Source organism: Leopardus geoffroyi, chromosome A1, assembly GCF_018350155.1.
Source record: "Leopardus geoffroyi isolate Oge1 chromosome A1, O.geoffroyi_Oge1_pat1.0, whole genome shotgun sequence".
Classification (NCBI taxonomy): Eukaryota; Metazoa; Chordata; class Mammalia; order Carnivora; family Felidae; genus Leopardus; species Leopardus geoffroyi.
This window is the reverse complement of record NC_059326.1, coordinates 73,641,566-73,655,519: the sequence shown is the minus strand read 5'-3', so window position 1 is coordinate 73,655,519 and position 13,954 is coordinate 73,641,566. Positions and strand designations below refer to the sequence as shown.

The window sequence follows — 13,954 nt, the reverse complement described above, 5'->3', positions numbered from 1 at the left end:
TGGCTCAATCAGTGAAACGTCCAAGTCTTGATTTCCGCTCAGGTAATGATCTCATGGTAGTGAAATTGAGACCCGCATCAGGTTCTGCACTGGGCATGGAGCCTGCTTAAGATTCTCTCTCTCCCTCTGCCCCTCTCCCCTGCTCGTGCTCTCTCTCTCTCCCAAAAAATGTTTATTAAAAAAACTAAAAACTAAAAATTTTAAAAAGACCCTGATAATAACCTATACATTGTAAAAAGTAGATGAAATCATCCCATTCTTATAAAAAGAAATAATACACATTTATATGAGTACACATGTATGTATGTTTGTATATATACAATGAATAGGGTATACTGTGCATAGAAAAGTCTAAAATTATATAAATCAAAATATTAACTGTAACCATTGCTTTAATTCATGTCATAATTTTTCTATTATTTGTATAATAAAGTTATTTGCAGTTTTTCAAGTTACTGATATACCATGATCTACAAGCTACCTAGTAAGTGACTTCCAGTATATTATTTCCTCAATAATATGCAAATTATGAAGACAGAAATAAAGAAAGCATAAAATACATACATTGACATGTATGCTACAGCTGGAGTACAACGAATATTAAAACCATTTCTGTATTTAAGTTTTAACTTTAATCACTGATCCTTTAGAGAAGAACATCTGAGCATTTTTCAGACACAGGAGGCACATCTGGAAAGAACTCTAAAGAATCATTAAGTCAACTACTACCAAACAGTATCTCATGACAAGGTGGTGGTCAGAAAATACCATCACAACCTCACAAATAAACTACAAGCCACTGAACTGTGAAATTTATGGTATATGACTTATATTCCATTTTTTTTTTAAATGCGATCAATGACTAACCTGAAAGAAAGAAGGACTTTCACAGACATCGTCCTAACTACCATCTCAGTACCCGAAGGACAACACAACCTGGGCTCTGGCTGGAAGGCAGCCCCACCAGGGGACGCACCTGAGTACACTCAGCAAGAAGGACAGCAGGGCCCAATACAAAGTTCTCAGCATCCTATTTCCATGCCTTCTCTGCCTGACCATTCAGAACACCTGACACACACAAGTACAGGTACATGTTTGTTTCTCTTCTTCCCCAAGAGCATGGGGCTCCGTGAGAGTGCAGTGGAGACTTAGTTATCACTCCTACCCCAGTCTCACAGGCTGTCTGACACACAGTCCCTACTAAATAAATATCTGAATGAATGAAACAGAAATTTCTACTTGCCTATGAAATCCCATAGGCCTGGCTATGTACCCCTGAACTAGGATAAGCCTGGAGTCTCTAAAAACATTGTCTCTGATTTCATTGAACTATAGAAAAGGGAAAACAAATTTAGTAACCCAATCTATTCCTCCTTCTGTTTTCCCAACGAACAGTGATTTGTAACAGTTCATGATGTAAATAATAGTTCTGTTTGTTACACTGGGTATTTACATAAACATCTGAATTAAAGAAATTAACAAAGAACTTACGAGAATTTTAGGAGAGGTTCCAGGCCATGTCCAGGGAATTCATTGAGAATTTCCATGGCTGTAACACAACCTACAGTTGGTATTCCTTCTGTATAATCACTTCCAAGCAAATAGGCCAAATTTATTAATTTATTCCGGTCTAATCCTATAAAAGTAAAAATCATTTTATATTTTTAACATTTTTACTAGAACATACCAAGCAAGCCTCTGCCTCAGGGCCTTTGCACTCTCTAGGGCCTTTGTCAGACACGCTCATCCCTAAGGTATGTACAACACTCACTACCTCTTTTTTTTTAGGTCCTAGCCCAAAAGCTACCTATTAGTAGTCTTTCCTTAGCACAACTCTGTATACGTACGACAGCACACACACTTCCTGTGCCTGTAAGTCACCCTCTCCTCTTTTACAGCTTTATTTTTCTATATGGTACTTATGTCGAATTATGGTTTACACTTATCATCTGTTTCTCCTACCAGACTTTCATTCTCTGCTGTTTCCCCACTGCCAAGGACAATACCCGGCATAGAGGAATTGATATATATTTGTTAAATAAATGGGAAAAGGAAGAATCACTGCCAGAAAAGCCAACAGAGGGCCACAAAGCTCACGACTCCAGCAGGAGTGACTCCCCCCTGCCTCCCCATCTCTACCACCTTTGGTTTACTCTGGAGACCTCAGGTAACCAAAGTCTAAGCAGGTCAGGTAATTAAAATGCAGAACATGCCTAAACATGACTAGGGTTTTAATTCTTAATTCTAATTTAAAAATCCTATTCCTCTATATAAGCAAAAGATCACTTACATGAAAACTTGTATAGACCAACCATTTCCATTAATACATCAAATTAGTTCCTTGGACAGGAAAAAATTCATAACACAAATTCAAAGTAATCATACTCTGAAGTCTTACCAAGTTGGTTGTGAAAGTCCACATATTGGTAATATTCTACAAACTTGTTTTTATTAAAAAAGTTTTTATAGACATGCCGTGCTCCAAACAGCCAAATATCACTATCATCAGTGATTGTTCCAGAAGTTTGATCAGTCAAATCCAGGATGGCGCACTGAGCCTCTGCTTCCATGGGAGCTTCAATGTAGGGAATGCCAAACAGGCGAAGAAGTTCCTGAGGAGTTACAGACACGCAATCACCCCTGTGGAATGCAGGACCTGGCCGTGACCAGAAATGGGAGCAGTGCGTAAACATTTCACTTATTGCATTCCCTTGGGGAATCTGATTAAGTACAAGCAGCGCTATGTACCGTTAAAGGAGGCTTGAGCTGGTGCACCTACCTGGCTTTCCAGGAACATCTGCCCTGTCACGGTAGCAGCAATCCGTTCTTGCTGCTGTTTTTGTGCTTTCAGTGAATTCTGTTGTTCTAACAGGTTGCTCTCCAGAGTTTCCAGTTCCTCCTATAAAATAATTTCATCTGTAGATAATTATATCAATAGTCCAATTAAACTCATGTCTTACAAAAAGCTTGCATTTAGTCTGAGTAAATTACCAAATAAGCTCTCTTCCTTATGAAGTTTTCCACTTGGATTTCTGAGTAAGTCTGTAATTTCTTTAGAGTTCCCTCACTAAATCACACGGAAGTGGAGGCCATCCCAGACAGCAACCTACACAAATCAGGAGCCATCAGCAAGAACAAGATGTATGCAAATAGAAACTGCACATAAAGAAACTGTGGTATACGGGGGGCTGGCTGGCTCAGCCAATAGAGCATGGGATTCTTGATCTTAGGATTCTGAGTTCAAGCCCCAAGTTGAGTGTAGAGATTACTTAAAAGCAAAATCTTTTTAAAAAAGAAAGAAAGCAAACTGTTATACATGCATACAATGAAAATACTATTCAGCCATAAAAAAAACAATGAAATCTTGCCTTTTGTGACAACATGGATGGACCTTGAGGGCATTATGCTAGTAAAATAAATTAGAGAAAGATAATTACCACATGATCTTTCTTACAGGTGGAATCTAAAAAAATTTTTTTAATTAAAAAGATTTTAATAGGTTGTAGATACAGAGAATAAATTGGTGGTTGCTGGGGAGGCTAGGGAGGGGGAGAAATGGGTAAACTGTTGAGTTTTGGGTTTTTGAGTTTAAACAAATTGAATTTAAAAAAACCCTTGAGGGGCGCCTGGGTGGCACAGTCGGTTAAGCGTCCGACTTCAGCCAGGTCACGATCTTCAGCCAGGTCCGTGAGTTCGAGCCCCGCGTCAGGCTCTGGGCTGATGGCTCAGAGCCTGGAGCCTGTTTCCGATTCTGTGTCTCCCTCTCTCTCTGCCCCTCCCCCGTTCATGCTCTGCCTCTCTCTGTCCCAAAAAAAAATAAATAAACGTTGAAAAAAAAAAAATTAAAAAAAAAAAAAAAAAACCCTTGGGTAAGATACCACTTCCCATCCACTAGGATGACTAGAATCAAAAGGACAGATATAACTGTGGAACCCTTGTGCACTGCTGGTGGGAATGGTGTAGCCACTTTAGAAAACAGTCTGATGGGTCCTCAAAAGATTAAACACAGTTACCCTGTGACCCAGCAATTCTATCCCCTAGGTGTGGACCAAAGAGAAATGAAGACATACATCCTCACAAAAACCTGTACATGGAAGTTTATAACAACATTTTTCATAATAGTCAAAAAGTATAAACAACCCAAATGTCCACCAAATGATGAACGAATAAAATGTGGCATGTATCCATACAGTGGAATACTATTTGGCAATAAAAAGAAATAAAGTCCTGGGGCATCTGGATGGCTCAGCCAGTTAAACGTCCAACTCTTGATTTCAGCTCAGGTCCTGATCTCTCGATTTGTGAGTTAGAGCCCTGCATCCAGCTCTGCACTGACAATGCAGAGCCTGCTTGGGATTCATTCTCTCTCTCTCTCTCCCTCTCTCTCTCTCTCTGTCTCTGCCACTCCCAGCTCACTCGTGCACATGCACGCTCTCTCTCTCTCCCAAAATAAATAAATAAACTTAAATTTTTTTTTTTTAATTAAAAAAAAAAGAAGTACTAACACATGCTACAACATGGATGGACCTTGAAAACATTCTGCTAAATGAATGGAGCCAGAAACAAAAGGCACAAGTTGTATGCTCCCATTTATCTGGAATTTCCAGAAAAGACAAATCCACAGAGACAGAAAGTCGATGAGTGGACCACTGATGAGTGGTTCCCAGGAGCTGAGGGAAGACATGGGGTATGACTGCTAATCAGTACAAGGCTTCTTTTTGGGGTAATGCACAGGTTCTAAAACTGTGATGATTACATAACTGTGAATACACTAAAAGCTATAAACTGTAAAAACTAAAATCAATTTCTATAGCATCAAAAATATGAAATACTTGGAGATGAATCTGACAAAGGATATGTAAGAGTTATACAAGGAAAACTGTAAAACACTGCTGAGAAAACTGCAAAAGATCTAAGTGAATCAAGATATATCCTGTATTCACTGATCAGAAGATACAGTGTTGCTAAGATGCTAATTTTCTCCCTAAATCAATCTGTCTATTCAACGCAATCTCATCAAAACTGAGAAGCTAATTCTAAAATGTATATGGAAATGCGTAGGATTTATTACAGTGAAGCAACTTTGAAAAAACAAAGTCAGGGGCGCCTGAGTGGCTCAGTCGGTTAAGCGTCCGACTTCAGCTCAGGTCACGATCTCGCGGTCCGCGAGTTCGAGCCCCGTGTCGGGCTCTGGGCTGATGGCTCAGAGCCTGGAGCCTGCTTCTGATTCTGTGTCTCCCTCTCTCTCTGCCCCTCCCCCGTTCATGCTGTGTCTCTCTCTGTCTCAAAAATAATTAAACGTTAAAAAAAAAATTAAAAAAAAAAAAAAAAAGAAAGAAAAAACAAAGTCAGAAGACTCAACTTCACATTGCCTCAAAATTTGTGATGTTTTAGTTGGTTTTGGTATATCATACAAGGCACCAAAGCTCTTTTATTTTTCTAGCACCATTGAAAAGACTATCCTTTCTCCATCCAACTGCCTTTGTAGCATTGTTGAAAATCTGTTGTCCATACACGCACAGATCTATTTCTGTACTTTCTATTAAGTTCTGTTGATCTATGTGTCTACCTTTATGCCAAGAGTAAACTGTCTTGATTATTGTTACTTGGTTCTGTTGCTGGACTCTATTTTGTTCTACTGATCTATGTATCTACCCTTAGCCAATATAATACTGTCCTGATTACTGTAGCTTTATAGTAAATCCTGATATCAAGTAATATAAGTCCTCCAATTTTTTCTTTTTCAAAATTGTTTTGAGTACTCTAGTTTCGTTGCTTTTGCGCATAAATTTTAGAATCAGCTTGTTAATATCCAACAAAAATTTCTGTTGGGTTTTACTGGAATTCCATTAATCTATGGATCAGTTTGGGGAGAACTGGAATCTTAATGATATTGAGTCTTCCCATCCAAAACAAATGTATTTAGGTCTTCCCTGATTTCTATCATTAGTGTTTGCAGTTTTGAACGTTATCTTTCACATATGTTATAAGCTGCACACACAGTATTTTATGCTTTTAGGTGCTACTGTATGTGGTTCTTGCTGTGGACTGAATTGTGTTCCCCCAAATTTCACATGTTTAAGCCCTAACCCCAGATGTGACTGCATCTGGAGATAGTATCTTCAGGAGATAATTAAGGTTAAATGAGGTCATAAAGGTGGAGCCCTAATCTGATAGGACTGTAGCCTTAGAAAAAGAGATATATCTCCTTCCCTCTCTCCCTACCCTCTTCCTCCCCTCCTCTACCAGCCCCCTCCCGCACCCCACTCCACCCGTACCATGTGAGGACATGGCAAGAAGGCAGCCATCTACAAGCCAGAAAAAGAGCTCTCACCAGGAACCAACAATAGCCTGCACCTTGATCTTAGACTTCCCAATCCCCAGAACTATGAAAAAATAAGTTTGTTATTTAAGGAAAAAAAAAAAAAAAAAGCATGCAAATAGCTAATAAATGTTCATCCAGTAACTTCTTAAAGCTCAAAAGCTGTTTAACTTGGCTCTTTCTTAGCAATAAGTTAAAACTCAATGTCATATTATTACCAAATTAATATCTTGCCATTCATTGAGTGAACTGTCTGCATCTTTTTCAGCTTCGTCGCGTGGCTCAATATCCAAGGCCTCACTTCCAGAGTTGTGTCCTAGGGGGCCCTCGGAGTCACCAGAGGCTTCTTCCTTCTCAGTTCCTACTGGTTCCTCTTCATCTTGTTCAGAGGGAGGTCTGGAAGCTTCATGTGACTCAGCTTGAAGTTCATCACTACTAGGTACACTCTGGACCTCAATGAAACTTCCTGGACCAAAATGAACAAGATCACTTTATTTATAAGTGAAACATTAAAACTATCCTGAAATCATTAAGAGCTTTCCAAAGTATCCTTAAAAATGTTTCACGGTGGGACACCTGGGTGGTTCAGTTGGTTAAGTGTCCAACTCTTGATTTTGGCTCAGATCATGATCTCACAGTTTGAATTCAAGCCCCGCTTGGGATTCTCTCTCTCTCTCCCTCTCTCTCTGCCCCTCCCTTGCTCGTGCTATCTCTCTCTCTCAAAATAAATAAATAAGCAAAAAAATTTTATAAAAAAATGTTTTACTCTCAAAAGATTTGAATTTAATAGAAAACATGTAACAATAACATATTACTATTAAACATATTTAATAATAAATATATGTAACTTCACAATAAGCCTTTTCCATTAGGTAAACTGGCACTGCCTTTGAAGTTAGGAACCAAGCTTTCAAAGATTTGCATATAAACTTTATGCAAATATGCTAAGTTAACTAATATTGTTTTAAAGTTCACAAAAGGGAATAATCAGAGATGTAAACAATCATGTAGGTTGCTAAATATGTTTTCATGCTACTTCACTAGAACATAGCAAAGAATGAAGCTGTGACTTAGCGGAAAGAATCCTGGATAAGTACTCAGGGGAAATAGCTCTTCTCTTACACTTGCCTTCCCTCCTCTCTTGTGTCTTTTCTTTTCTGTGAAAAAAATTGATTCCCTTCCTTCCCTTCAGGTGGAGGAGGCTGGATTTCAGGATGCAATCAGGACAGAGTGGGCTGGAGATCCCAGAGTGGGGACTGGAGCCAAGAAGACAGCCAGGACCAAGGAGGACACCAATGGGATCAGATGGTTACAAACTGAGAGAGAACAAGCAATTAGTTAATGTATTAAGGACAATAGGAGTCAGGTTTTTCACTGTTTGGAAAAGAAATTAGAACAAAGGTGGAAACTAATATGAAATCTGTAATATTGGATTGGACTGCAGATACCAGTATGAACTTACAGATTTGTACATGTGTGATTCATACTTATTTGTAGAGAAATAAATGTAGATGGGTGTGTGCACATTTGTGTGTGTATACATAAATATATTTCCTGGCTTTGTCCCTGAGAGGGCCTGAAGCAACGAAACCCCAGTAATGGTGAGCACACTCAGTGTCCAGACCTTGGTTTCCAAACATCATGCTCCATTACAAGGACGAGGGCTCTTTGGTCAACTGCTTGGACCCAGGGACAGGACAGGGCAGGATAAGTAGAAAAGAAATCTGGAATATCTTGACCAGAAAGTAAAAAAATGCCCAAAATATAATGGGGAATTGTCCAAAGTCACAGGAGCCAGCCTAAAGGGGCCCACACTGGCCAAAGCTGGGACAATTCCAGAAATAAAGTACGACAGCATCATAAATCACAGTAATCATAATAAAGTAAGAATTCTTGGATCCACATTGATATAAAAAAATAATAAATGGGGAAAGGGGGGAAATCTTCCTTACAGAAGGATGTAAACCAAAAAATACATAAGGAACAATGAACTAAAACACTATCATTTGGCAAGAAGCCTTGGGTGGCTCAGTCGGTTGGTCATCCAGCTCTTGATTTCGGCTCAGGTCATGATCTCAGTTGCAAGATCGAGCCCACAGCAGGCTCTGAGCTGGCCATTGAGCCTGCTCAAGGTTGTCTCTCGCTCTCTCTGCCTCTTCCTGGCTGGCACACTCACGCACTCTTTCTCTCTTTCAAAAAAACAAAAAAACAAAAAAAACAAACCCTACCATTTGGCAACATGATAGTAATCATTTAGGCAAAAATCATCAATGAATGCTAAAACAGGTGGTAAAGGTTTGTTCAGAAACAGCATATTTACACAGCCTCAAAAATTCCTTTCCATAAAATACTAATTACAAGGAAAAAACAGTATCTTTAGAATGAAACTCAGCAGACACCAGGAAAAAAGTGACCTTGTGTGTGTGTAGAGTCAATTCTCGCTATTCATTGCAGTATGTTCGATAAAGTCACTGCAAACTCCTAATCCATGAATAGTCATTGTTCACAGAGTAAATATATTTATAATCTCAAATCCTAATAACAACCTATCTTGGTAAATTCTGTTTTCTTTATCTTACAAAAGAGGAAATGAGGTTTAGGAGTGTTAAGAGACTTGCCTGAGGCTGCCCCACTAACAGGTGCCAAAACTGGGATTCAAACCCCATCCAACTAGACCCTGAGCCAGAGCTTTTGGTCTACACTTCCCTGCTCCCTTCCATATTCACGCTCTGGTCACCTCTGTAGGACAGCTGAAATAAGAAGGCACAGTGACATCTTGTTCAACCTCAACTGGGAACGGAATGGCAATTCTAACTTTTAGCCACTTTATTCAGGTCCAGGAATGACCACAAAGACACTACTGATAAGTATTGATTCTGCGTTACAAATAAATTTTAGTTAGTAGGCAACTTCACAAATAAAAACCTGTGAATAATGAGGATCGGCCATACATGGGGCACCTGGGTGACTCAGTCAGTTAAGCGTCCGACTTCAGCTGAGGTCATGATCTCATGATTCATGGGTTCAAGCCCCATGTCTGGCTGTGCACTGACAGTGCAGAGCCTGGAGCCTGCTTCAGATTCTGTGTCTCTCTCTCTCACTCTGCCCCTCCCTTCCTTGTGCGCGCTCTCTCTCTCTCTCTGAAAAATAAACATTTTAAAAAAATGAGGATAGCCATATAGAAGTCTATGTACATATAAATGTATATAGACAAAGAGATATGATAAAGCAAATGTGGTAAAATGCTAGCCACTGAGGTACTGGGTAAAGGAACTAAGATGTTTTGTAATGTCTTTCAATTTTATTAAGTTATTATTTCAAAACAAGAAGTTATAAAAAACTAAAAGACTCACCTTTACCTTTTCCAACTAAGGTACTTCCTCCTTTTATGTTTTAATTTTTTTAATTTTTTAATGTTTTTTATTTATTTTTGAGAGAGACAGACAGACAAGAGTACAAGGGGATGGGGCAGAGAGAGAATAGAAGACACAGAATCCAAAGCAGGCTCCGGGCTCCCAGCTGTCAGCACAGAGCTCAATGCAGGGCTCAAACCCACGAAACATAAGATCATGACTTGAGCCGAAGTCGAACTCTTAACCAACTGGGACCCCAGGTCTCCCTTTAATTTTTTTTTAATGTTTGTTTATTTTTGAGAGAGAGAGAAAGACAGAGAGAGAGAGACAGAGCGTGAGCAGGGGACTCCCTCCTTTTAAAAACAACAACAGAAAGAACCAACTTTGTGTCCTTGGCAAAGTCATTTCACCTTTCTGGGTCCCTAGTTCATCACCAGAACAAAGCGGGAGCGAGACTACACTAAAGTATCCCTCGGCTCCTGCGGATGAGAAACCCTGCAGTTCCAAATCTCTGAAACAGCACAAGCACCTACCATCAGATTCACTTTCTTCAGAGTCGATTTCCATTGGCTCCATGGACTTTGGAACTGAAATGAAGTCCTGGTCTGCAGATTCCACTGGGTTCTTGGCTGCAGATTCTTGGACGGTTTTCAGGAAATTCTCATTCTCTTTAGCATCAAACAATCCCGCATCTTCCAAGTTCCTTTTTGCCTCTGAAGGGACAATTTGTGTATTACTCATTTCGTTCAAAATGACAGTGCCAGTGATTTTAGAAAGAGGACTTTTTTCACATTCTGCTTCATCCTCACTTGAAAGAACAGAGGAAACATATTTTCTGCCCGATGGACAAAGGTCTGGTTGCAGCTCAGACACTTCGGCATATGTTTCATCCCTCAATCCAGAACTCGAACTTGTCGGAGGTGTTGGAGTCCCTTCTCCTCCACTCTGGAGTCCGGGTGCATCGCTGTGTCTCTTCACTGTGCTTTCTGAAGGAACTGGATCTTTTCTACCCTTAACTGCGGACTCATCACTTGTCTGAAAGGCTGTGTTCGCCACAGTGAACCTCGGTGACATTTCTTCTTCCGGAACACGAGATTCGCTGACGGGCTGTGACACATGAGCCGAGTCTGCCGGCCTCTGGCTACTGTCAAGGCTGGTGTCGCACTCCTGTGCAGAGTTCACACAGGCCAGGTGGGGTCCTGCTGGCAACAGCACTCCTTTTCCATCAACTTTCTTAAGGCCTTCATCAGTTTCCTCATCAGAACCCTCCTCGGGTGGCTTTTTCACTCCTGACGCTCCCGTCTGCACATCGTTTCCTGCGCGCATTTCCATGTCTTCATCGTCGTCGTCAAGAGCCTTCTGAATAGCTAAGAGAGTGAGCGGTGACACAGGTACGTTCTCCCCGTCAGACTGCCTTTGGCCCTTGCTCTCCCACTCCTCCTCCGAGCTGCCCCCCAGCACGGCAGCTTGCACAGCCAGGGACGTTCTTGGAGGAGGAGGGGTGGTGGCAAGCTCTTCCTGTGGCTTTAGTTTTCCACATGGAGAGGACTTCACGTCAAAAGACTTGCTCTGCATTTCACTGGAAGAAGGAAGAGCCTCTGAACCCACCCCTGCAGCTTTCTTAGCTTGAATACCTGAGGAAGAATTAAGACATTTCTCATTACGTAGTTTTACAGTAAGACACTATACCTCTAGTATGATGAATAAAACAACGCTGCTCTCATAAATGAAGTTACAATTTTTCATTTAATCAGCACTGAGTTAATTTATTAATTTTAAAGTGGGCTGGTACATGAACACTGAATAACGTATAGAACTGCTGAATCGCCAAACTCCACACCCGAAAAACAAATAACCCAGTGAAGAAATGGGCAGAAAACATGAATAGACACTTCTCTAAAGAAGACATCCGGATGGCCAACAGGCACATGAAAAGATGTTCAGCGTCGCTCCTTATCAGGGAAATACAAATCAAAACCACACTCAGATATCACCTCACGCCAGTCAGAGTGGCCAAAATGAACAAATCAGGAGACTATAGATGCTGGAGAGGATGTGGAGAAACGGGAACCCTCTTGCACTGTTGGTGGGAATGCAAATTGGTGCAGCCGCTCTGGAAAGCAGTGTGGAGGTTCCTCAGAAAATTAAAAATAGACCTACCCTATGACCCAGCAATAGCACTGCTAGGAATTTACCCAAGGGATACAGGAGTACTGATGCATAGGGGCACTTGTACCCCAATGTTTATAGCAGCACTCTCAACAATAGCCAAATTATGGAAAGAGCCTAAATGTCCATCAACTGATGAATGGATAAAGAAATTGTGGTTTATATACACAATGCAGTACTACGTGGCAATGAGAAAGAATGAAATATGGCCCTTTGTAGCAACGTGGATGGAACTGGAGTGTGATGCTAAGTGAAATAAGCCATACAGAGAAAGACAGATACCATATGGTTTCACTCTTATGTGGATCCTGAGAAACTTAACAGGAACCCATGGGGGAGGGGGAGGAAAAAAGGAAAAAAAAAAAAAAAAAAAAGAGGTTAGAGTGGAAGAGAGCCAAAGCATAAGAGACTGTTAAAAACTGAGAACAAACTGAGGGTTGATGGGGGGTGGGAGGGAGGAGAGGGTGGGTGATGGGTATTGAGGAGGGCACCTTTTGGGATGAGCACTGGGTGTTGTATGGAAACCAATTTGACAATAAATTTCATATATTAAAAAAATTTAAAAAAAAATAAAAAAAAAAAAGAACTGCTGGATCGCTATAACATATACCTGAAATGAATATAACATTGTATGTTAATTATACTGGAATTAAATGTTAAAGCAATAAATTACAAGAATAAAAATAAAGAGGGTTGGTACAATAGTAGGTAATCCATTAACAACTACATACATTTATTACTGCACAAGTAGAGTCTAGTTCATAGTTCATAGAATTTAGAAACACGATAGATTTTTGGTTTCCAACCATCAGGTAAGTAATGGTGCCTGATACCTCTTATCAAGATGTAATGTGAAGTGTCTTCAGAGACCACTCTCCTCGACTCTACCTCCTTCAAAAAGCCCCCTTCCTCTTCATATTGTCTTTGGATTTGTCCGGACTGTTGCTGATTCATTTCCCTTTGGACATTTTCTATGTGTTGGTTTAGATAGTTTTTTTTAAGCAAGCCTTTGAGCTGGTACTGTGAAAAGTCATTAGACTCCTAAAAGAAAATAAATAAATATAATGATTCTTTTGTATTAAATACAGATAATATTCCCACATTTCCATCCCTTTCCCCAAAAGGGGACAAAGAGCAATTGATTTTTCCCATTGGTGATATTTTTGTATTATAAAAGTAAAATTTGAATACTAGCAAAAAACTATAATTGCCTTATTAAAAAATAATCTTTAAAACAGAAAGAACTGGGCAAAAGAAATCATGGATACTGTTTATGACTTAATGATTTACTCAAAAAACATTTATTGAGCATGTAATGCATGCCAGGCACTGTGACATTTTGATTACGGCTTAATAGATAGGCAACCTTCCAGAATGCAAGTAAGGTGCCTAGCATGGTCCCTGACCTATAAAAGACACCAAATAAATCACAACAGCCACAGTTATTAATGATAAGTTAACATTTATAAAGCATTTCCTGGGAAGGCATTCTTCTGAGAGCTTTTACGTGTCATCCCATATTATTTCCAACCACCCCACGAGACACATGCCATTATCTCCATTTACAAATGAAGAAGCTGAGACAAACATGTTAACTAACCTCCCTAGAGTTGCAAGGCTAGTAAGTGGTAGATACGGGATCAAAAACAGGTTGCCAACTTTATATTGCTTCTATTACTATTATGTTATTATTTACCATCATTACTATTACCAATATTGCATTTGCCCAATGTACAGATTATACAAAGGTCCCACCTGGCTGACCTAGCACTTCCCTTTGCTATCAGAAGCACAGATTCAATGGGCGGCTGAGCCACACTACCCTCCCATCTACAGACCCCAAGTTCCATGGTGGCAGGAAGAGAACAAAGGGGAGAAAATCATTAGGGACCGTCTGCCTTCTTCCCATGTCTTCCCACCGTTGTTTACATAACCCAAACTGTATCTCCTCAAAGGCCAGCCAGAGATCTTTTCACACTTAAGAAATAAAGTACTTGATACACAGACTGAGCCTGGATTTTTCCCCTGAAATGAAAATAAATTTACTCCTAACCTTTGTATATCATTTCTGTGTACCTTCATATTTTCCTATGTTCACATACTTCATGGA

The 13,954-nt window shown here is 40.0% G+C and overlaps 1 protein-coding gene across 2 annotated transcripts in view; it reads right to left on the bottom strand.

Moving 5' to 3' along the window:
• The window catches only part of LOC123599589 (DNA excision repair protein ERCC-5), an 80,017-nt gene that overhangs the window by 6,265 nt on the left and 59,798 nt on the right, over positions 1 to 13,954 (bottom strand). For both annotated transcript variants that reach the window (XM_045481611.1, XM_045481600.1), the window contains 6 exons: positions 12,678 to 12,885; positions 10,209 to 11,309; positions 6,541 to 6,788; positions 2,780 to 2,899; positions 2,399 to 2,612; positions 1,492 to 1,636 (listed from right to left, as the gene is read on the bottom strand). In XM_045481611.1, coding sequence (XP_045337567.1) covers positions 1,492 to 1,636; positions 2,399 to 2,612; positions 2,780 to 2,899; positions 6,541 to 6,788; positions 10,209 to 11,309; positions 12,678 to 12,885 — 2,036 coding nt within the window. The remainder of the gene's footprint in view (positions 1 to 1,491; positions 1,637 to 2,398; positions 2,613 to 2,779; positions 2,900 to 6,540; positions 6,789 to 10,208; positions 11,310 to 12,677; positions 12,886 to 13,954) is intronic.